This window comes from Nycticebus coucang, chromosome X (assembly GCF_027406575.1).
Source record: "Nycticebus coucang isolate mNycCou1 chromosome X, mNycCou1.pri, whole genome shotgun sequence".
Lineage (NCBI taxonomy): Eukaryota > Metazoa > Chordata > Mammalia > Primates > Lorisidae > Nycticebus > Nycticebus coucang.
Window position 1 is genome coordinate 150,213,001 of NC_069804.1, and position 23,148 is coordinate 150,236,148.

A 23,148-nucleotide genomic window follows, 5' to 3' on the forward strand; every position below is an offset into this window, starting at 1 on the left:
GAGTGAGGAGAGGACGGTCGGCTAAGAGGGAACCATGCTGGAGTGGAAGTGCCCCGAGGCACATAGCAGCAGCCGTTTTTGGCAACAATAGGGCTCACCCCCGGATATTCTGAAGTCACAACCCCTGTCTATGTGGGCAACCAGAGGAGGCCGGTTACCTTCTCAGGTGGCAACCGGTCTGGGACAGAAACACAGGCTCTGTGAGTAAAGGGTTTGCCTGAGGCAGTACCGGCCTGGGTGGAGTGTGGGGAAGAGAAAATGCACACAGAGAGCCAGAAGATTCCCAGGGCGGGGCTGACCCAGAGGACTGCTTTAGTGAGCCTAAGACGCACCAGGCCCTCAGGGGATCATCAGCCTATAGACAAAGGAAGGCAGGAGGCTAGAACTGACAGCTAACCGAATACAAATCTATAGTAGCAAAGAAAGGGCCTGAGGCACAGGTTCTGGGAACTCAAAGCAGCTTCTCTTCTGCAGGGGAATTTAGCAGGGACAGAAACAAATTCCTGCAAAGTTGTTCTGTTCTGTCGGTAACATCAATCAGGGGCAGGGCTGGAACTGAGAGAACACCCCCAGCCTCCATCAAGTGCCCGAAGTTGTCAGACCTCACCTCCCATGATGGATAGAGGCAGAGTGCAGTGGCCTGGCTGAGCAGACATAGATTTCCTTGTGATTCAGGCAGGTGTAAACCCCTAGAGTATCTGCTCATTGGAGGCAACTGGGTCACAGCCCTGCAGGGTTATCAGTGACTGGGTGTGACAGAGGTGCAAGGTGGGGAAAGAGGCATCAAACTTTCCAGACTTATCTATTTGCTGGGTGGGTCCTCCTGAATTCATGGAGCACCGGAGCAAGTCATATTAGAGTTGTCAGCAGACTTCTGTGATCTAGTTGCCAGAGACCTTTTAAACTCTCCCACCTGAGACAGGTGCTGACTGAGACAATTGATTTGGACCTTTTTATCTGAGCCAATCACCTGAGGACTATCCAAGTGGTGCCCAAGGTGTGTGGTTGTAGGAAGGTTTGAATTTCCTTTTCCAATTGTTACCTGTAGGGACAAGGTCACTTAACTGCTCATATTTATCCACAGCTGAGACTGCAATCCCGAGTAACTGTTTCACTAGGGTTGAACAGAGACCAGCTGAAAACAAGACAGACCCACTTAGCCCCACCACACCAAACTAGACCCCAGTTTCTCAGGCTGTATCACTGTACGGGTCCTCGACAAAGCTCCAGGGGAAAAGTCAAATGGTATAAAATAATCAATGGGTGGAATCAGCAGAAAAAGTCTGGTAACATGAATAGATCCAGAATAGATCAACTCCCCCAAAGAAAGATATGGCAGATGTAACTGAAGATCCCATTCATAAACAGCTGCCCGAGATGTCAGAAATAGAATTCAGAATTTAGATTGCAAACAAGATTAATAGAATGGAGGAAAATTTGGAATTAGAAATCGAGGAGCAACTCAAAAGTCGAAATTAGAAATTCGAGGAGAAATTCAAAAGTTGTCTCAAAAATTTAACGAATTTAAAGACAAAACCACCAAAGATTTTGATGCACTGAAGCAAGAATTTGCAGCCCTCAAAGATCTGAAAAATACAGTAGAATCCCTCAATAACAGAGTGGAGCAAGCAGAAGAAAGGATTTCTGATATAGAAGACAAAGCTTTTGAACACCCCCAAACTCTCAAAGAGGAAGAGAAATGGAGAGCAAAAACAGATCATTCTCTCAGAGAGCTCTGGGATAATTCGAACAAGGCTAATATCCGCCCTACTGGAATCCCTGAAAGTGATGAAGTGGCTTCGCAAGGCACAGAGGCCATTCTCCATGAAATTATGAAAGAGAATTTTCCAGACATGCCCAGAGATCCTGAAATTCAGATAGCAGACAGTTTCAGAACCCCAGCACGACTCAAAGCGAATAAGACATCCCCCAGGCATAACATAATTAACTTCACTAAAGTTAATATGAAGGAGAAAATTCTGGAAGCAGCCAGACGTAAGAAATCCATTACCTACAAAGGGAAGAATATTAGAATGACTGCAGGTCTCTCTGCTAAAACCTTTCAAGCCAGAAGAGGGTGGTCATCGATTTTTAATCTCCTTAAACAAAATAACTTTCAACCCCGGATCCTGTATCCAGCTAAACTGAGTTTCATTTATGATGGAGAAATTAAATACTTTAATGACATTCATATGTTGAAGAAATTTGCCATAACCAAACCAGCTCTTCAGGATAGTCTCAGACCTATCCTCCATAATGACTAGCACAATCCTCTACCACAAGAGTAAACTCACTCAGAAACTTTTGATCAAACTCAAACTTCCACAGTGACAAAAGGATTAAAAATGTCCACTGGACTTTTGAAAAACTCGATACCCAAAAGTTTACCACACTTAGCAATATTCTCCATTAATGCAAATGGCTTAAACTGTCCTCTAAAGAGGCACAGGTTGGCTGACTGGATATAAAAACTAAGGCCAAATATTTGCTGCAAGCAAGAATCACATCTTACCTTAAAAGATAAATATAGACTCAGAGTGAAAGGATAGTCATCCATATTTCAGGCAAATGGTAATCAGAAAAAAGCAGGTGTTGCAATTTTATTTGTAGACACGATAGGCTTTAAACCAACAAAAGTCAGGAAGGACAAGAATGGTCACTTCATATTTGTTAAGGGTAATACTCAATATGATGAGATTTCAATTATTAATATTTATGCACCCAAGCAGAATGCACCTCAATTTATAAGAGAAACTCTAACACACATGAGCAACTTGATTTCCTCCAGATCCATAATAGTCGCGGAGATTTCAACACTCCTTTGGCTTTTCTGGATAGATCCTCCAATAAGAAGATGAGCAAGGAAATTTTAGATTTAAACCTAACCATCCAACATTTGGATTTAGCAGACATCTACAGAACATTTCATCCCAAGTAAACTAAACACACATACTTCTCATCAGCCCACATAACATACTCCAAAATCGATCACATCTTAGGTCACAAGTCTAACCTCAGTAAATTTAAAGAAATAGAAAGTACTCCTTGCATCTTCTTGGACCACCATGGAATAAAAGTGGAACTTAGTAAAACAGGAATGTGCATACTCATACAAAAAAATGGAAGTTAAATAACCTTATGCTGAATGATAGCTGGGTCAGAGATGAGATTAAGAAGGAAACTGCCAACTTTTTGGAACAAAACGACAATGAAGACACGAATTATCAGAACCTCTGAGATACTGCAAAGGCAGTCCTAAGAGGGAAATTTATAGCTTTGCAAGCCTTCCTCAAGAGAACGGAAGGAGAGGAAGTTAACAACTTAATGGGACATCTCAAGCAACTGGAAAACGAAGAACATTCCAACCCCAAACCCAGTAGAAGAAAAGCAATAACCAAAATTAGAGCAGAATTAAATGAAATTGAAAACAAAAGAATTATACAACAGATCAATAAATCAAAATGTTGGTTTCTTGAAAAGATCAATAAAATAGATAAACCTTTGGCCAACCTAACCAGGGAATGAAGAGTAAAATCTTTAATCTCATCAATCAGAAACGACAAAGACGAAATAACAACAGACTCCTCAGAAATTTTAAAAAATCCTTAATGAATATTATAAGAAATTTATTCTCAGAAATATGAAAATCTGAAGGAAATTGACCAATACTTGGAAGCACATCACCTTCCAGACTTAGCCAGAATCAAGTGGAAATGTTGAACAAGCAAATATCAAGTTCTGAAATAGTATCAACTATACAAAATATCCCTAAAAAGAAAAGCCCGGGACTAGATGGCTTCAAATCAGAATTCTACGAAATCTTTAAAGAGAAACTAGTACCTATATCACTCAACCTGTTTCAAAATGTAGAAAAAGAAGGAAGACTACACAACACGTACTATGAAGCAAACATCACCCTGATCCCCAAACCAGGAAAAGACCCAACAAGAAAAGAAAATTATAGACCAATATCACTAATGAATATAGATGCAAAAATATTCAACAAGATCCTAACAAACAGAATCCAGCAACACATCAAACAAATTATACATCATGACCAAGTCGGTTTTTTCCCAGGGTCTCAAGGCTGGTTCAATATCTGTAAATCTATAAATATAATTCAGCACATAAACAAATTAAAAAAAGATCCTATGATTCTCTCAATTGATGCAGAAAAAGCTTTTGATAATATCCAGCATCACTTCATGATCAGAACACTTGAGAAAATCGGTATAGAAGGGACATTTCTTAAACTGATACAGGCCATTTACAGCAAACCCACAGCCAATATTGTATTGAATGGAGTTAAATTGAAATCATTTCCACTCAGATTAGGAACCAGGCGAGGCTGCCCATTGTCTCCACTGCTCTTTAATATTGTAATGGAAGTTTTAGCCACCACAATTAGGGAAGAAAAGGCGATCAAAGGTATCCATATAGGGTCAGAAGAGATCAAACTTTCGCTCTTCGTAGATAATATGATTGTATATCTGGAAAACACCAGGGATTCTACTACAAAGCTCTTAGAAGTGATCAAGGAATACAGCAGTGTCTCAGGTTACAAAATCAACATTCATAAATCGGTAGCCTTTATATATACCAACAACAGTCAAGCTGAAAAAAACAGTTAAGGACTCTATTCCATTCACAGTAGTGCCAACGAAGATGAAATATTTGGGAGTTTATCTAACAAAGGACGTGAAAGATCTCTATAAAGAGAACTATGAAACTCTTAGAAAAGAAATAGCTGAAAATGTTAGCACATGGAAAAACATGCCATGCTCATGGCTGGGAAGAATCAACATTGTTAAAATGTTCATACTACCCAAAGCAATCTACAATTCTAATGCAATCCCTATTAAAGCTCCATTGTCATACTTTAAAGATCTTGCAAAAATAATACTTCATTTTCTACGGAATCAGAAAAAACCTGGAATAGCCAAGACATTACTCAGAAATAAAAACAAAGCAGGAAGAATCATGCTACTGGATCTCAGACTATAGTATAAATCGATAGTGATCAAAATAGCATGGAACTGGCACAAAAACATAGAGGTAGATGTCTGGAACAGAATAGAGAACCAAGAGATGAATCCAGCTACTTACCGTTATTTGATCTTTGACAAGCCAATTAAAAACATTCGGTGGGGAAAATATTCCCTATTTAACAAATGGTGCTGGGTGAACTGGCTGGCAACCTGTAGAAGACTGAAACTGGACCCATACACCTTTCACCATTAACTAAGATAGACTCTCACTGGATTAAAGATTTAAACTTAAGACATGAAACTATAAAAATACTAGAAGAGAGTGCAGGGTAAACCCTTGAAGGAATCTGTCTGGCTGAGTATTTTATGAGGAGGACCCCCCTGGGCAATTGAAGCAGTTTCAAAAATACACTACTGGGACCTGATCAAACTAAAAAGCTTCTGCACAGCCAAGAACACAGTAAGTAAAGCAAGCAAACAGCCCTCAGAATGGGAGAAGATATTTGCAGGTTATGTCTCTGACAAAGGTTTAATAACCAGAATCCACAGAGAAAAACGTATTAGCAAGAAAAGAACAAGTGATCCCATTGCAGCCTGGGCAAGGGACTTGAAGAGAAACTTCTCTGAAGAAGACAGGCGCACGGCCTACAGACATATGAAAAAATGCTCATCATCCTTAATCATCAGAGAAATGCAAATCAAAACTACTTTGAGATATCATCTAACTCCAGTAAGATTAGCCCATATCACAATATCCCAAGACCAGAGATGTTGGGTGTGGATGTGGAGAAAAGGGAACACTTGTACACTGCTGATGGGAATGCAAATTAATATATTCCTTTTGGAAAGATGTTTGGAGAACACTTAGAGATTTAAAAATAGATCTGCCATTCAATCCTATAATTTCTTTACTAGGTATATACCCAGAAGACCAAAAATCACATTATAACAAAGATATTTGTACCTGAATATTTATTGCAGCCCAATTCATAGTTGCTAAGTCATGGAAAAAGTCCAAGTGCCTATCGATCCACGAATAGATTAATAAACTGTGGTATATGTACACCATGGAATATTATGCAGCCTTAAAGAAAGATGGAGACTTTACCTCTTTCATGTTTACATGGATGGATCTGGAACATATTCTTCTTAGTAAAGTATCTCAAGAATGGAAGAAAAAGTACCTAATGTACTCAGCCCTACTATGAAACTAATTTATGGCTTTCATATGAAAGCTATAACCTAGTTATAACCTAAGAATATGGGGAAAGGGGAGAGGGAGCAGGGAGGATGGGCGGAAGGAGGGTGATTGGTGGGATTACACCTACGGTGCATCTTATAAGGGTACATGTGAAACTTAGTAAATGTAAAATATAAATATCTTAACACAATAACTAAGAAAATGCCAGGAAGGTTATTTTAACCAGTGTGATGAAAATGTGTGAAACGTTCTATAAAACCAGTGTATGGTGCCCCATGATCGCATTAATGTACACAGCTACAATGTAATAAGAAAAAAAAAGAAACAAAATATGCATGGATGGATAAAATGAAGTCCTCTTAGCAATACTAGTAAGTTGAGTAAATTTAAACTTCCATTGGTGAATCAGAAAGGGCACTGTTGACTGTATTTCTTGGAAGTAAAATAAAGGACCATAACATGATCAGAAGAAAAAAAAAAGAATATATTAACCCTCCCTTCAATCCTATAGCCTGTTCTAAATCTTCAAAATAACTGGTGTAGTCTTTTAGCTGAATTAGTTCTGGTGTGTGTCTCATGATATAATAAGTACCATATTCTTTTTGCTCTTTTAAACATGATATTTTTTTCACAGTCTTTGTAAATTTAGAATATCAGTTCATGAGGAAACATGGGAAAGTGAAATCAACCTTTATTCCTTGTGATCAAATGCTGAGAATAAATCAAAAAGGTACTTCAAAAATAATCTAAAAGGTATATAGAAAAGCTTCCCTTTCCATCCATGTGGCCTGATATTATTTCCCTTATATAAACTATGGAATAAAAATACGCATTAAACTCTCAATTTTTCACGGGGAGATCATCCAGATTAGGTATTACACATGCTTTTTGTATCTATTATAAAACCCAAGAGTATTCAGAAAAATATAAAGGAAAAATGAGCCCTGCACATAGTAAGAAGTTGATAAATACCATTTGGATGAATTAACAAAACAGTAATGTTGATAATTTAGCCATTAGTAATTTTGATAATATGTTTTGATATTTCAGTTTTGGTGAGGGGAAAAACTAAAACTATTTATACACATAGGCCTTTGGGCATTAACTGTGAATAAAATATGTTTATAAGTACAATCCCTCTGTTTTACTGACACTGATAGTAGATTGCTTACTGTGTACAAAAATTTCATTAGCTAATCTTGACTGTATAAACATAGATGATTCTATCCAGACACTGAAAGAGTTCAGATTTCAGTACAGTTGCTTATCTAGTATTCCACACATCCTATCAGATGGAAGTTAAATGCCATTGCTAAAATCTTAACCTTAATTAAAGGGCTTATTATTTTTTATTTTTTATTTTTTTTAGAGACAGAGTTTCACTTTATCACCCTCACTAGAGTGCTATGGAATCACAGCTCACCGCAACCTCCAACTCCTGGGTTTTTAGGCGATATTTGCCTCAGCCTCCCAAGTAGTTGGGACTACAGGCGCCTGCCACAACGCCCAGCTATTTTTTTGTTGCAATTTGGCCCGGGCTGGGTTTGAACCCACCACCCTCCGTATATGGGGCCGGCACTTATTTTGAATTGCATTCGACTCTGTCTATCATTTTTTCCTGAACATTCATTATTTAAAAGACACAATCTCTCTTTAAAAGTATTTCTTTGAATTTCATTGTAAACTTCCACATTCCCTAAAAATGTTAAAAGTTTCAGAGTTCTTCTGATATGGTCTATTTACCATTAAGCAGCAATCACAAAAATGAGTTTCCAAATTTAAGGCTCTTATGACTTGCTATACAATTTCACACAATATAGTATGATTAATGTTTGTAGAAGCTTCTGTATGCTAATTACCAGCAGTATATAAAGTAGCCAATCACTTTGAATTTTCTCAGTGAAAACTAAAATTGAAATAAGACTCAAATTTATCATTTTTTTAAATCATTATTTTGTTACATGCTCAAACATTTACTCAGAGCCATGGGACAACAAGGAAGGAACAAAGAAGAAGGAACAAAATACGTTCTTAAGGGATAATATTGCAAAAAATTAAAGATTAATGAATAAATATGCATACATGCAATGAAAAATCCAAAATGAAATTAAGAAAACAATTTATATTTACAATATAAAAAGAATAAAACATGAATAACAAAAGAAGTTGTAAGGTTTAGTACACATCTTTGAAGGAAATTAAAGATTTTTTTTAAATAAACAGAAAGACATTTCATGTTCATGGATCAAAAGACTTATTGTTAGGACTGTCGTAACTTCCCAAATTGATCTACAGATTCAATCCCTGTCAAAACGTGAACTCTCTTTTTTTTTTTTTTTGTAGAGACAGAGTCTCACTTTATGGCCCTTAGTAGAGTGCCGTGGCCTCACACAGCTCACAGCAACCTCCAACTCCTGGGCTTAAGTGATCCTCTTGCCTCAGCCTCCCGAGTAGCTGGGACTACAGGCGCCCGCCACAACACCCAGTTAATGAACTCTCATTTTTGCAGAAGTAAACATGCTGATCCTAAAATACATGTCAATATGCAAGGGACTCAGAATATAATGAAAACAATCTTTAAAAAAGAACACAGTTGGAGGTCTCATAGTTCTTTTTTTTTTTTATTCTTGGGGATTCATTGAGGGTACAATAAGCTAGGTTACACTGATTGCATTTGTTAGGTAAAGTCCCTCTTGCAATCATGTCTTGCCCCCAGAAGGTGTGACACACATCAAGGCCCCACCTCCTCCCTCCTTCCCTCTCTCTGCTTTTCCTCCCCCACACCATGACCTTAATTGTGGTTAGTTGTCCTCATATCAAAATTGAGTACATAGGACTCATGCTTCTCCATTCTTGTGATGCTTTACTAAGAATAATGTCTTCCACTTCCATCCAGGTTAATACGAAGGATGTAAAGTCTCCATTTTTTTAAATAGCTGAATAGTATTCCATGGTATACATTTACCACAGCTTGTTAATCCATTCCTAGGTTGGTGGGCATCTAGGCTGTTTCCACATTTTGGCGATTGTAAATTGAGCTGAAATAAACAGTCTAGTACAGGTGTCCTTATGATAAAAGGATTTTTTTCCTTCTGGGTAGATGCCCAGTAATGGGATTGCAGGATCAAATGGGAGGTCTAGCTTGAGTGCTTTGAGGTTTCTCCATACTTCCTTCCAGAAAGGTTGTACTAGTTTGCAGTCCCACCAGCAGTGTAAAAGTGTTCCCTTCTCTCCACATCCACGCCAGCATCTGCACTTTTGAGATTTTGTGATGTGGGCCATTCTTGCTGGGGTTAGATGGTATCTCAGGGTGGTTTCGATTTGCATTTCTCTAATATATAGGGATGATGAACATTTTTTCATATGTTTGTTAGCCATTCGTCTGTCTTCTTTAGAGAAGGTTCTATTCATGTCTCTTGCCCATTGATATATGGGATTGTTGGCTTTTTTCATGTGGATTAATTTGAGTTCTCTATAGATCCTAGTTATCAAGCTTTTGTCTGATTCCAAATGTGCAAATATCCTTTCCCATTGTGTAGGTTGTCTGTTTGCTTTGGTTGTTGTCTCCTTAGCTGTACAGAAGCTTTTCAGTTTAATGAAGTCCCATTTGTTTATTTTTGTTGTGGTTGCAATTGCCATGGCAGTCTTCTTCATGAAGTCTTTCCCCAAACTCATTACAAAGCTACAGTGATGAATATAATGAGGACTAGCATTATAATAGATATATAGATCAATGGAATACAATTGAGAATCCAGAAACAAAACCTCACATTTATGGTCAATTGATTTTCAACAAGGTCACCAAAATAATTCAGTGAGAGAAAGAATGGTCTTTTCAACAAATAGTGCTGGCACAATCAGATATTCACATGTAAAAGAATAAAATTGAAACCCTCCCTCACATGATATACAAACAATATTCCAAAATGCATCAAATACCTAAATGCAAGGGCTAAAACTATAAAATTCTCAGATGAATGCAAAGGCATAAATCTTCTGGTATCTTTCACAGTTCTTCCTGTATTGTCTATTGACTTTGGATTTGGCAGTAGTTTATTAGATATATTAAAGCATAAGCAAGAGAAAAAATAGAAAAGTTGAACTTTATCAAAATTAGGATACTATGAAGAAAGTGGAAGAATAGCCTACAGAATGGGGAAAAATGTTTCCAAATTATGTATCAGATAAGGACATACTGATATCTAGAATACATTAAGGAGGCTTATAACTCAACAAAAAAGTCAAAATAATTTTTTCCCATTTCTGAGATAATACTACTATAAAACCAATTCATAATCACTCACACTTTCATATGAGAGATTGAATCACAACTATAGCCCAGGATGAAGGAGGGAAGGGGAGAGGGTTGGGAAGGGTGGGGGGGTGGTTCAGTAGAGGGAGAGTTAAGGGTGGGAACACACCTATGGAGCATATTGCAATGGTATAAGTCAAATCTATCAAGTATTGAACACAAATGTCTTAACACTGTGATTAAGTAAATGAGGTGAAAGCTATGTTAATTAGTAGGATATAAGCACTCCAATTTGTACAAATAATCAACACATTGAATCCCACAAAGGCATGAATGTATTCACAATCTATGTATATATGAGTTAATAAAAAAAAAAAGTAGAAATAATTGAAAATGAGGAAAGGACCTGAACTGACATTTCTACACATTTCTCCAAAGAAGTTATATAAAGAGCAAATAAGCACAGCAAATAAGGCTCAACATTATTTAGTAGTCAGGGACATGCAAATCAAAATCATAATGAGATACCACTTCATACATCTTAGTAAGACTAAAATAAAAACAACAGACAATAACAAGTGATGTTAAAGATGTGAAGAAATTGGCACTGTCATACGTTGCTGATAGGAATGTAAAATGGTGCAGTTGCTTTGAAAAATAGTTTAGCAATTCTTCAAAAATTTACACATAGAATTAATGTATGACTCAGTCATCCAACTACTTGGTATATCTTGAAAAGAACTGAAAATAGGTATTCTAACAAAAATATATACATGAATGCTCTTAGCACCATTTTTTACAATAGCCCAAACATGAAAATCCACAAAAGAATAATCAACTGATGAATAAACAAAATGTGGTATACCTATACAATGAAATATTTTTTGAGCCATAAAAAGGAACAAAGCATTGATACATGCTACAGCATGAACAAACCTTGAAAATACTAAGTTAAGTGAAAGAAGCCAGATGCAAGAGGCTATGTATTATATAACACTATTTATATGAAATATAGAAATAGGAAATCTATAGAGACAAAAAGTAGATTAGCAGTTTCTAGGGGTCGGGAGAACATGAGGACGTGGAGAGACTGCTAAAGCCTATGAGGTTTCTTTTTGGTGTAATGAAAACATTAAATAGTGGTGATGGCTACACAACTCTGTGAATACACTAAAGATTGCTGAATTGTGCACTCTAAATCATGATTTGTATGACATATAAATTATATCTCAACAAAGCTATTACCAGAATATGGATAGAAAGTATAAATTGGCATAGTGCATGCACACGTGCGCTCTCTCTCTCACACACACACACAATCATGTACTGTCAAACGAGTTTTGATGTATTTCCATATAGTTTTAGAATGTCACCATGTCACCTGCTACCTAGATGCTGAACTCTCCCCTGACCAGTACTTTAGAATGTAGTACACAGTGGGGATGCTTATTTTCTATATTTCATACAATGTTGGATATAGGTTACTATGATCACATTCCTCTGAAGTGTGGGGTGGTGGTAGGAGAGTTGATGATTGCTCAGTTAATCCAGCTCTCCTTTTTTTATTTTAGAATACAAGTTCCCAGAGGAGGACAGAGCATGCACATGTCTCTAAATTCTAAACATTAACTTACTGGGAATTTAATAAAAACAATTATATGATGATCGATCTATCAAATAGTTGAGAGTAATGAGGGGATTGTACATTTTCTTGTGCCAGGCCTCCAGAAAGAGAAGCATCCAGTAGCCTGGGCACCAGTTCTCATAGGTTACCATACTGCTATATTCTTTGATTTCTATCTTTTACGAATCCAGAAAATTTTCAATAATATCAAATAAAAACTAATCCCAAACCAAACTCATGACAGAGAATAATAATAATGAAATAATAATAATAATAATGATAATAAATGCTACTGATAAGAGTTAGCTTTCAGCAGGGACTGGGAAACAGGCACAGAGAAAAAGGGGGAGGGATACCTTTAAGAACGACCTGTGCAGCCATTGGTCACTGGATGTTGCTATGCAGAGCAATGCCAGGGGAGGGACTTCCCCTGGGGATTGGGAGGAAAAAGCACGCCAACACAAATGAAGGGCCAATCAACAGAGGCCAGCAAGTTAAGATTTAAAGTAACCAATGAATGTAAACCACCTAGGTTGGAAGAACCCAACCAGTATTTAGCAGGTTTGGGGAGATAGACAAAGAATAAAAGCCCAAACCCAGCCGTGCTGCAATGGCAACCTATTAGGGACCATTCCATTGTGTTGGAAGCTTTCCTATCTTCTTCTAATAAGCCGTCGCCCTATTGCTTCTGCTTGCCTATAGTCCATGAATTCATCCTTCAATTCTTGACATCAAGAACCCCACCAGGAGGAGAAAAATCTGTTATCATTACCACACTTTATTGTGTCCTCTTTTTGAGCTCTTACCTCTTATTTCTGAAATATCAAAATACTTCTTTCGTATTAGGTATTCTATACAATTGGATGTCCCAGTTTATCTCTGAGGATCCGCCTTGCCCCTCTGTCCTGCTTTCACCGGAACTTTGGTTCTTTCAAAGCCTTCTTTCTTACTAGCCTATTCAATGTCTCCCTCTCAATTGGCTTCTTATTGTCTTCAAATAAGCACAAGTTTCTTTGCTTTACAAAAAAAACAAATGATTCAACTGCCCCTTGTCTAGTTACCATACTATTTATCTTCTTCCTTTCCCTGCCAAACTGTCTCTATTGCTTCATTATCCATTTACTATTTAGGCTATTACCATCTGCATTTTCCCCTTATTATTCTATTATTCCATTTACTTAAATTCTACTCTGCAAGGTCACTAAGACTGATTTTTTGTTTCCCAAGGCCTAGCTCAAACTACTACTAAACAATCATCTTTTTTATCTTCTTTCTTTTAAGTCTCTTAATCACCTATCTTATTTCTATCTCTGTACAACAGTTGGTTGCATGTTATTTTGCATCGTGAATGTATTCATGCATGCTTCTCTCAGCTCTCCTATTTAATGGGAACATTTTCAAGGGCAAATGCTATGTCTTCTGTTTCATTTGTTAACTTTCCAAAGTACTTAGTACAGTTTAAATAGCAGCTAGGCTGATACAAGCTTCTGTGTTTCTGAATGCAAAGACTTTCATTTTTCTTTCCTTCTGATTATTTTAATGGAGAGTTTGAAGTTGTCAGGCATCATTTTCTTTTGACTCAACTTCTTCATTTTATTCTTCCCTCTCTCAGAACCAAGAAAATAACTATCTGTGTATAATTCTTCCCGAGACACCCTCAGTAGGATATATAATAGAAAGAGGAAACAGTGACTAAAATGACTACGGGAAAGAAAAGGTAAAAGAGGAGTACAGAAGTAACCCCCAAAGACTCTTAATATTAAAAATGTGGAGACTAAAAATGTATATGTGATTATTATCTATGGGATTACAAAAGTTATACATAGGGGAAATGCAGATATGCATTAAATGCTGAGACTCTGGAACTTCATATTCAAAAGTAAATTTCACATAACTAAAATTACTTTTGATTTCACAAAAGAGCTAGTAAAATGTTTGAACTTCCTTATAAAGCAGGCTGAAATAAATAAATGGATACTAAACAGAATTGTATGTGTGCATACACATGGCTAATAAATTTCTACAATGAATTGGTTCCTCCCCCAAACTAAGACGTTATAAAAATATTATGGGAAGATCTTTTCGCTTTGAACAGACTAGTCTAGGAGGATAAATATGCCATTCTATAGCATACCATGAAGTGACTTTGTCAGATGTAGAGGATTGTGCTAAAGAGACCACAAGACAGACCCATTCTTTATGGCATTACAGGAAAAAATGTGAATTAGTTAAAAAAATAAGTAAAATGAGAATTAAAGTAGAACAAGAACGAAACATTAAACATATATGATCAAGAACATTTAACATGAATTTTTAATGCAATAAAGAAGTTTACCTTTTAGCATAGGGAACTCTTTCCATAAATCTGCTTTAGAAGTCAGGTCTCTAGTATGCTTTAGAAAAGCTTTTGTTAAAACTGAAGTATATTGATAAAGTGATTTAATATAGTTGAAAACAAGCTGCAGCACTCTAGCTGGGCCCTCTGAAACCCTGTGTTAGAGAAACATCTATATAGCATTATAGGAAACATTTACTGTAATTTGCCATCAATCTTTTAAAAATAATACTGTTAAGCTCCCAACAATGTTGTCTTTGTTAGTATATTACTACTATTTTATTCATGTGGTTTGTTGTACTTATATGAATTATTCCCGATTCCACCACAATGTCCTGGGCTCTAATATCCTTTAAGTAAAAGATACTGAAACTATGGGTTGACTCAAAGGGCAGCTGAGTACATTTTAATATCCACATGTCCTAAGAACCAATATTGCAGAACCACACAATTATACTGTAGGATGGTGTTCCATCTGAATGCACAATGATTACCTGGGCGGGGTTGGTGCAGTTCTTTAGATTGTTACCACAAAATGAATCTTTATTTACTGACTGGGTCCGTGAAATAAATATCTGTGAAAGTCCTGATAAGTAAACTTAAAATTCAAAGTCCACAGTTGACATTGCATATATTGCTCCAAGGTATCCATGCCACGGGTAAAACAAAACAAGGCAAAACAAAAACAAAAACAATCACAAAATACACACACACTCCTTTTGATAGGTCGACAATGAAAGTGGTTGTGAAAGGTACATTTTGCACTGTCATTTAATTTTCAATTCTCCAGGGTATTTGTGTGTGTGTGTGTGTGTGTGTATGTGCGTGTCTGCATCTTTTACTTTGCATAGGAGGGAGAGTGCTTGCTGAATAGAGATCTTTGGTGTGACATATAAGATTTGCAAAGTATTCTTAGGGAAGGGATACTGTATCCATTGATATTTTTAATCAACATAGCTGTTACTTAAACAACTGGCCTTTAAAAAATAATTTTTTAAAAAAGGGAAATAAAGGCCCAAAGAAGGGTGCTAAGCTAACACAAAGGAGAAACTGGATCCTAATCTTAGATCTGCCTGTAGTTATGTCTATTGTGTGAGGCAAGTCACTTAGCCATCTTGTGTTTTCCTTTTCAACTATAAAACAGGGGTAATAATAGCTGCTGCAGCATAAAACTGTTATGCGGATAAAAGACATTAAAGTATTTTGAAATTGTAAATGCTCTCTAAGTGCAGGTTGTTATTGTTACATACATGTCAAAAATCCAAACTTATAAGGCAGAAAACTGGGAATTAATTATTTGAATTACAACAGAATTCTCTGAAAGTACTTTAAATGACAAATGTGGCTTACGAACTTTATAGACATACATTTTAACCACTTTCCAAGAGAATATCCCTTTTGCAAAGATATCCTGCTTTTACTTGGATTGGCTTCTTGTTCTTTCTTAACTACAGAATTGAAATTCACTGACTCATAACGAATACAGCTGGAAGGGACCTTAGAGATAAGCTAGTCCTACCTAGGTCACCCTATGTTTGTCAAAGCCTTAGCAGTTGCTAAGAGAATGAAGGGTTGAGAATGCAAAGGGTATGGGAGTGGGAGGTTTGGCAAGCTTCTTCTCCCCTCCCTCATCTTATCTGGAGAAATTTGCCTTTTATCTGATTTTATATTTATATTTTTTAATTTCTGGGTAACAGTTTGTAAAAAGGGTTTCACTAGCCACCATACCCCTCCCCTTTCCCCAAAGGATTGAAAGTCAACTCCCTTATTTTTCAGATGAGAAACTGGACCCCAGAAAGGTGAAGCTATAGTCACTGTTTGGTCTTGGCTACAGCATCTTTATGACAGGCTATAAATTGTGTTGCATCAATCAGCTGTATGTTGTTTACCTGGTCATATATTCAGCAGCCACTGACTAGAAAAATGTCATTTTTTCCCCAACTTCGTGGAGCTAAATCCTGAAGGATAAATTTTAAAGAAATGCCACCTTCCCCCAAGGCCAGCACTTTGCAAAATTGTAAAAGAGATAAAGGCTGCCTTTAGCATCCTTTAGTTCTCTTCTTCTCACCTACCCTTCTTTGTTCCCAGGGCTCTATTTTAGCATCCAAACTGCAGACATTCACACCCTGGACTCTTCAATAAACAGCATCTAGATTGCTATTAACAATGTTGGACTCTACCTGAACCCTATGCTCCTGGAAAAAACAATGGTTTAGAAATTCCCCCAACCTTTTGTTTTCTGAAACTGAAATTCTCCCATCCTTTTATTTTCTGGGAAATGGCTGCTGCAACCAAACAACACACACACATATGCACACACAAAACACACTCTTCCTTTTATGATTTATTAGCTAAGGCTCTGTGTCCCATCTTCCACATGACTCCCATAAGACTCACCTATGACTCCTTGTTTATCTGTGACAAGTCCAAACACAGACCTTTTCCCTATTACCTGAACCTGCTGAAAGACCCAATACAGACTCTCCAATTTGCCATTCTTTGTCTCATAAATTATTAGCTGAGATTCAAACTACATGTTCCTTTAAAAGTACCCGGACACAGAGAAAAACATTTTCTGTTCTGCTGACCGAGACTTCCCCCTTTTGCTGCACAATCTCATCTGCCAATTTTCCACATATAATTTATACACTCTTCCCTATAAAAGACTAAGGCAAAATTTCTCTATTGCAATAATAGCCTGAATAGAATCAACTTCCTTACTTATTCAGGTTTTGCCTTTGACACTTCTTTACTGAAAACCTCTTCAGCAACTTATATATTTAGTTTGTATTACATTATTACAATAATAAATAAAAAATATAAAATATGGAACCAGGCACGCTCTGTTCTAGTCCTGTTTCTCTTTGTGTGATCTTGACCCAATGAAAAAGGCGAATTACAGACCAAGTTCACTAATGAATATAGATACAAAAATGCTCAATAAAATTTTAGCCAATACACTATAGATATGCATTAAAAAATTATATATCACGATCAAGTATGCTTCATCCCAGGGATATATGGCTGGTTTAATACACACAAATCCATAAATGTAATTCACCATATTAATAGAAGCAAAAGCAAAGATCAAATGATCCTCTCAATAGATGCGGAAAAAGCATTTGATAAAATTCAGCATCCTTTCCTCACAAGAACACTTAAGAATATAGGTATAGGTGGCACTTTTCTAAGTCTAATTGAAGCCATCCATGACAAGCCCACAGCTAATATTATACTGAGTGATGTAAAACTGAAAGTTTTTCCACTGAGAACTGGAACTAGACAAGGATGTCCACTATTTCCACTACTATTCAACATAGTGCTAGAAGTTCTAGCCAATGCAATCAGGCAACAGAAGAATATTAAGGGCATTCAAATGGGGGCAGAAGAGGCCAAACTTTTGCTCTTTGTTGATGATATGATCTTATACTTAGAAAATTCCAGAGATTCAACTATAAGACTTCTGGAAATGACTAAGAAATACAGTAACATCGTGGGGTATAAAATCAATGTCCACAAATCAGTAGCCTTTGTATGCACCAATAACAATCAAGCCAAGAAGCAAATCAAGAACACAATACCTTCCACAGTAGTTTTAAAGAAAAGAAAATGACTTAGAATATATCTAACAAAGGAGGTGAAGGATTTCTACAGAGAGTATTATGAAGCCCTAAGAAAAGAAATAGCAGAAGAAATTAACAAATGGAAGAACATACCATGCTCTTGGTTGGGAAGAAGTCTATACTACTCAAACAATCTACAAGACTTAATGCTATCCCCATCAAAATACCAACATCATACTTTCAAGATTTGAAAACCCATAGAGCCAAGGCAATTCTTAGCAATGAAAACAAATATGGAGTCATCACTTTACCAGATTTCAGGTTATACAAGTCCACAGAGATCAAAACAGCATGGTATTGGCACAAAAAAGGAGACATAGATCTATGGAAAAGAGTAGAAAACCTAGAGATGAAATCAGCTTCATACCAACATTTGATCTTTGATAATCCAAACAAAAGCATACTCTGTGAAAAAGAATTCCTATTCAATAAATGGTGCTGGGAGAACCAGACAACCACATGTAAAAGACTGAAACTGCACCCACATATTTCACTACTTACAAATATGGACTCATAATGGATAAAAGATTTAAATATAAGACATGAAAATGATAAAAATTATAGAAGAAAGTGTGGCAAAAACTCTAGATGATATTGGCCTGGGGAAAGATTTTATGAAAACGACTCCATTGGCAATTGTAACAACAAAAAAAATAATAAATGAGACTTAATTAAGGTAAAAAGCTTCTGCAAAGCTAAGGGCACAGCAATTAAGCAAACAAAAAAAAATTCAGAATGAAAAATGATATTTGCTTGTTACATATCTGATGAAGGATTGATAAACAGACTCTACAAAGAACTCAAATTAGTCGACAAAAAAAGAGTAAACAATTCCATTTATCACTGACTAAGAGATATGTATAGAACCTTCTCCAAAGAAGACAGACGAATAGCCAATAACATATGAAAAAATGTTTAATCTGCCTGGGTGCCTGTGGCTCAGTGGTTAGATGCCGGCCCTGTGCACCAGGGGTGGAAGGTTCGAACCTGACCTGGGCCTGCTTAACAAAAACAAACAAACAAACATAATTGCTCAAAATCCCTAATTATCAGAGAAACACAAGTAAAAAACACCTTGAGATATTGGTAAGCCCAATGAGAATAGCCCACATCACAAAATTCCAAAGCTGCAGATGCTGGCGTGGGTGTGACAAAAAGGGAACACTTATACTGTTGGTGGGACTGAAAACTAATACAGCCTGTTTGGAAAGAAGTATGGAGAGTTCCCAAAGAACTAAGAATAGACCTCATATTTGATCCCATGATCCTAGTATAAGGGATCTGCTCAGAAGAAAAAAGAAATCATTTTACCATAAGGACATATACACTAGAATGTTTATCACAGCTCAATTCATAATCTCCAACATGTGGAATCAACCCAAGGGCCCATCAACACGTGAATGGATTAATAAACTGTGGTATATGTATACCATGGAATAATATTCAGTCTTGCTATTTTTTTGCCAGTTACATTGAAACTCAAGAAGTTGGAGACTTTATACCTTTTATATTAAGCGTTGATGGAGTTAGAGAATATTCTACTTAGTAAAGTATCACAAGAATAGAAAAGCAAGTATTCAGTATACTCAAAATTAATGTTAAACCAGTAGATGAACAATACACACCCATACAAGAGAAAGACATAATTAAACTCAACTGGGAGAGGGGAGACGGGAGGAGGGAGGTGGTTGGTGTGCTCTCGCCTAATAGGCACAGTCTAAGTGTACATGGCACACCTCCTGGGTAAGGGGCTTGACTATAACTTAGACTCTACCTAACCAATGCAAACAATATAACTGAATTGTTTATATCCTCATATTAATCTGAAATTATAAAAAATATAGGTGAATAGAATTTCTCTAAAATGTGTCATGAGTAGACTCTAGAATTTTGTATAAAAATCTTTTGTGGTCTTCATAGACATTTCATATGTGGATGTTAGTACAGTGTAAAAGTTAAGAAACTAGGCTCTGGAGTCAGACCTCAGTTTCTAGCTCTGTGATCCTGAGTAAGTTACTTAACCTCTCTGTGCCTGTGTTTCTCATTTGGAAAATGGGGGTTACAAGGTTACCATCATGATATAATTTGTGTAAAGTGTCTGGGACAATACTTGGCATGTGGTAATTTTTTAATACATTGTAGCCATCCTTGGCAAGCTACTTTATGGAAAGGAATCACAAGAGATCTGAATTAGAATATAAAATGAATATACTCTGATGACAACTATATGATGACTTGCTGTCTTACATGTTTCATTTTCTTCAGGCAGACAATTCTGAGTTTCAGTGTAACTGGCAAAAAATAGCAAATGGTGGTTCTTATATCCTCAGTTATAAAGGAATTAAATAGTCAGAGAGACGGTAAGGGAGAAAAGGAAAATAAGAGAGATAAGAAAAATATGAAGAGGAAAGCTTGGCAGATCTTTTCCTTTGCTACTTCTGGCCTCTACACTCCCCTCAGTCCCTCTCAGCATTAATAACAATGAAACTGCTGGGGAATTCTGATCTAGGCTAGAAGCAAGTATTTTCAAGACGTACAGCAAACCACATCATGAATTGAAAACTAGAATAAACCATAATATTTTCCTGAACCCTAAATATTACTTTTTTACTGAAACACATATTAAAGCAAAGTTGCTCTAACAAAGCAAAAACAAACACAACAAAAAAATAACCAAACCAAACCCACAAACAACCCCCTCAAAGGAATTAAAAACACAATGAGAAGAATTATAACCCAAACAACTACTGTATAAAACAAAACATCTTATCTGCAACTATGAACCAAAATAAAACTGTCTTACCATTCCTATCAAATTGCAAGCCTCTTAGAGGGTAGGGTTTGGGCCTATCCATTCATTTGTTTGTTCATTTTTAATTTCCTAAAATTACTCAGGATAGTGTTAGCTATACATTTTGTTCTCAATTTCCAGTTTTGAATCAACTTCCTCCTGAAGTTTACATGGTTTAAGTGTCTCTGTACTGAATACCACTCCAAGAAAAATTAAGATACAAACTTCCAAATATTTTCAATGTTTGCTTATTAAGACAATGATCATTCAATGTGAATAAGATGTTGTGAGTGCTGGTACTGTTATGGTGACATTTATTGTAAATAAGTCAGGTAATTCAAGGTCATGTTGAAGTTTAATTTAACAAGTCAGGACCCAAAGTGATTTTTTTTCTTTGCCCCCACTAGGAATAATTCATGTAACCCAACTAGAAAAAAATTCATGTTATTTCACTTTGTCATAAATAGTCACTTTTACACTAAGCAGAAAACGGCTTTTTCTTATTATAAATAAAAAATTTCCATATACCCTTTATAAAATGTTATATATAAATGCTTGGACACAGAGAACTTAATCAAAACCCACATTGCTTTAGGGTAGTTATATGTGAAATGCAATTTTCGTTGTACTGAAGCCTCCATTCTGCAAATATTTATCTATTTTCAAAATTGCCAACATATTTGAAAAGCCTAATTGGTTTATACTCAAGGCACTAGAGAAAAGAAAAAATTACTTTCAAAAGGTATTTACACATATTTTTTCTGTCCATGAAGAGTATTTCTTTCAAGTGATCATGAAACTTAATGTGAAACTATCCCAGATATTGTCCTAATGATCAAATTAGAAAAAAAGTCACCAATAAACAATTGTTTTGATCACTGTACCTTTTTTTTCCGATTTATCGGAAACTTTTCCTCCAATTGGAGAGTAAGTAGTATCCATGGACTCGGTCCCTCGGTTCCCCTTGCTAACTCCATTTGCATAGAGCTCTCCTTCAACTGGTTGCAACTGCCAAGTGAGGCCGAACAAATGTACTGCTGCAAGAAAACAAGCCATATATTAACTTACTCCAGACTCATCAAGAAAGTCTCCAAACCATCTTTCTCTTTGCACCTATAAAATGACCAGTTCTCTGTTAGGCCAAGCAACTAAGAGTTTTTAACTACATTATACTTGCAGTAACTTCTATGCTACAACATACATACAAGTACATACCAACATCTGTTAAAATAGCTGCTGTTAAACAGTAGGTGTTGTTGAAATGAAGACCAACACCATCCCAGTTATAGAGGTGTTTAGATTAGGGGTTGGGGTATTAGTTAACCAAGTCTAGTGGGATTGGACTCAGCTCTTCAGTGCTATAACCACTTTTTTTCCATTTTTCTTAGTTATGTAACTCTACTTTGCATGTGGAAACTACTTTAATGATGGATGGGCCATCACAAGAACATGGAAGACCTCTATATGGCTCTAATTTAATTCAGTTTGGCAATATCAATATTTCCTGAATTCCTCCTATGCACAAGGTCCTATGACAGCTGCTGCAGGTGTTAAAATCTAGATGCCTATTAAGGTGGGATTTAGTAAGCATAAAATAACATTATGCCAAATAATTGACATAAGACAGGTTCAAACTGTATTAGATTTGAAAGTACTCAGTATTGGTCAGTGTGCAGGAAAATGGGTATTCTCATATATTCCTGATGAGAGTATAAAACTACAGTGATCTTTTTGGAGGGAAAAATTTAAAATTTGGCTTATCCTTTGAGCCAACAATTTAATTTCTATGAACTAATAATACATGTCACCAAACTATAAGGCTATCCACTGCAACATTTGAAAATAAAAAAGAGCTAACAATCCCATATATCGCTATGCAAGAGACATGAACAGAACCTTCTCTAAGGAAGACAAACGAATGGCTAACAAACATGAAAAAATGCTCATCGTTCCTAATCATCAGAGAAATGCAAATCAAAACCACCCTGAGATATCATCTAACCCCAGTAATATTAGCCCACATCACAAAGTCCCAAAGCTGCAGATGCTGGTGCAGATGTGGAGAGAGGGGAACACTTTTACACTGTTGGTGGGACTGCAAATACAGCCTTTTTGGAAAGAAATATGAAGAATCCTCAAAGATCTCAAATTAGATCTCACATTTTAACCCGCAATCCCACTACTAGGTATCTATCCAGAAGGAAAAAATGTCTTTTACCTTAAGAACATTTGCACTAGATTGTTTATTGAAGCTCAATATACCATCGCCAGAACATGGAAATAACCTAAATGTCCATCAACTCAGGAATGGATTAACAAATTGTGGTACATGCA

At 36.4% G+C, this 23,148-nt stretch overlaps 1 protein-coding gene across 1 annotated transcript in view; it reads right to left on the bottom strand.

Moving 5' to 3' along the window:
* The window catches only part of TENM1 (teneurin transmembrane protein 1), a 442,965-nt gene that overhangs the window by 348,896 nt on the left and 70,921 nt on the right, over positions 1-23,148 (bottom strand). Inside the window, exon 3 of the mRNA XM_053580321.1 lies at positions 21,699-21,851. Coding sequence (XP_053436296.1) covers positions 21,699-21,851 — 153 coding nt within the window. The remainder of the gene's footprint in view (positions 1-21,698; positions 21,852-23,148) is intronic.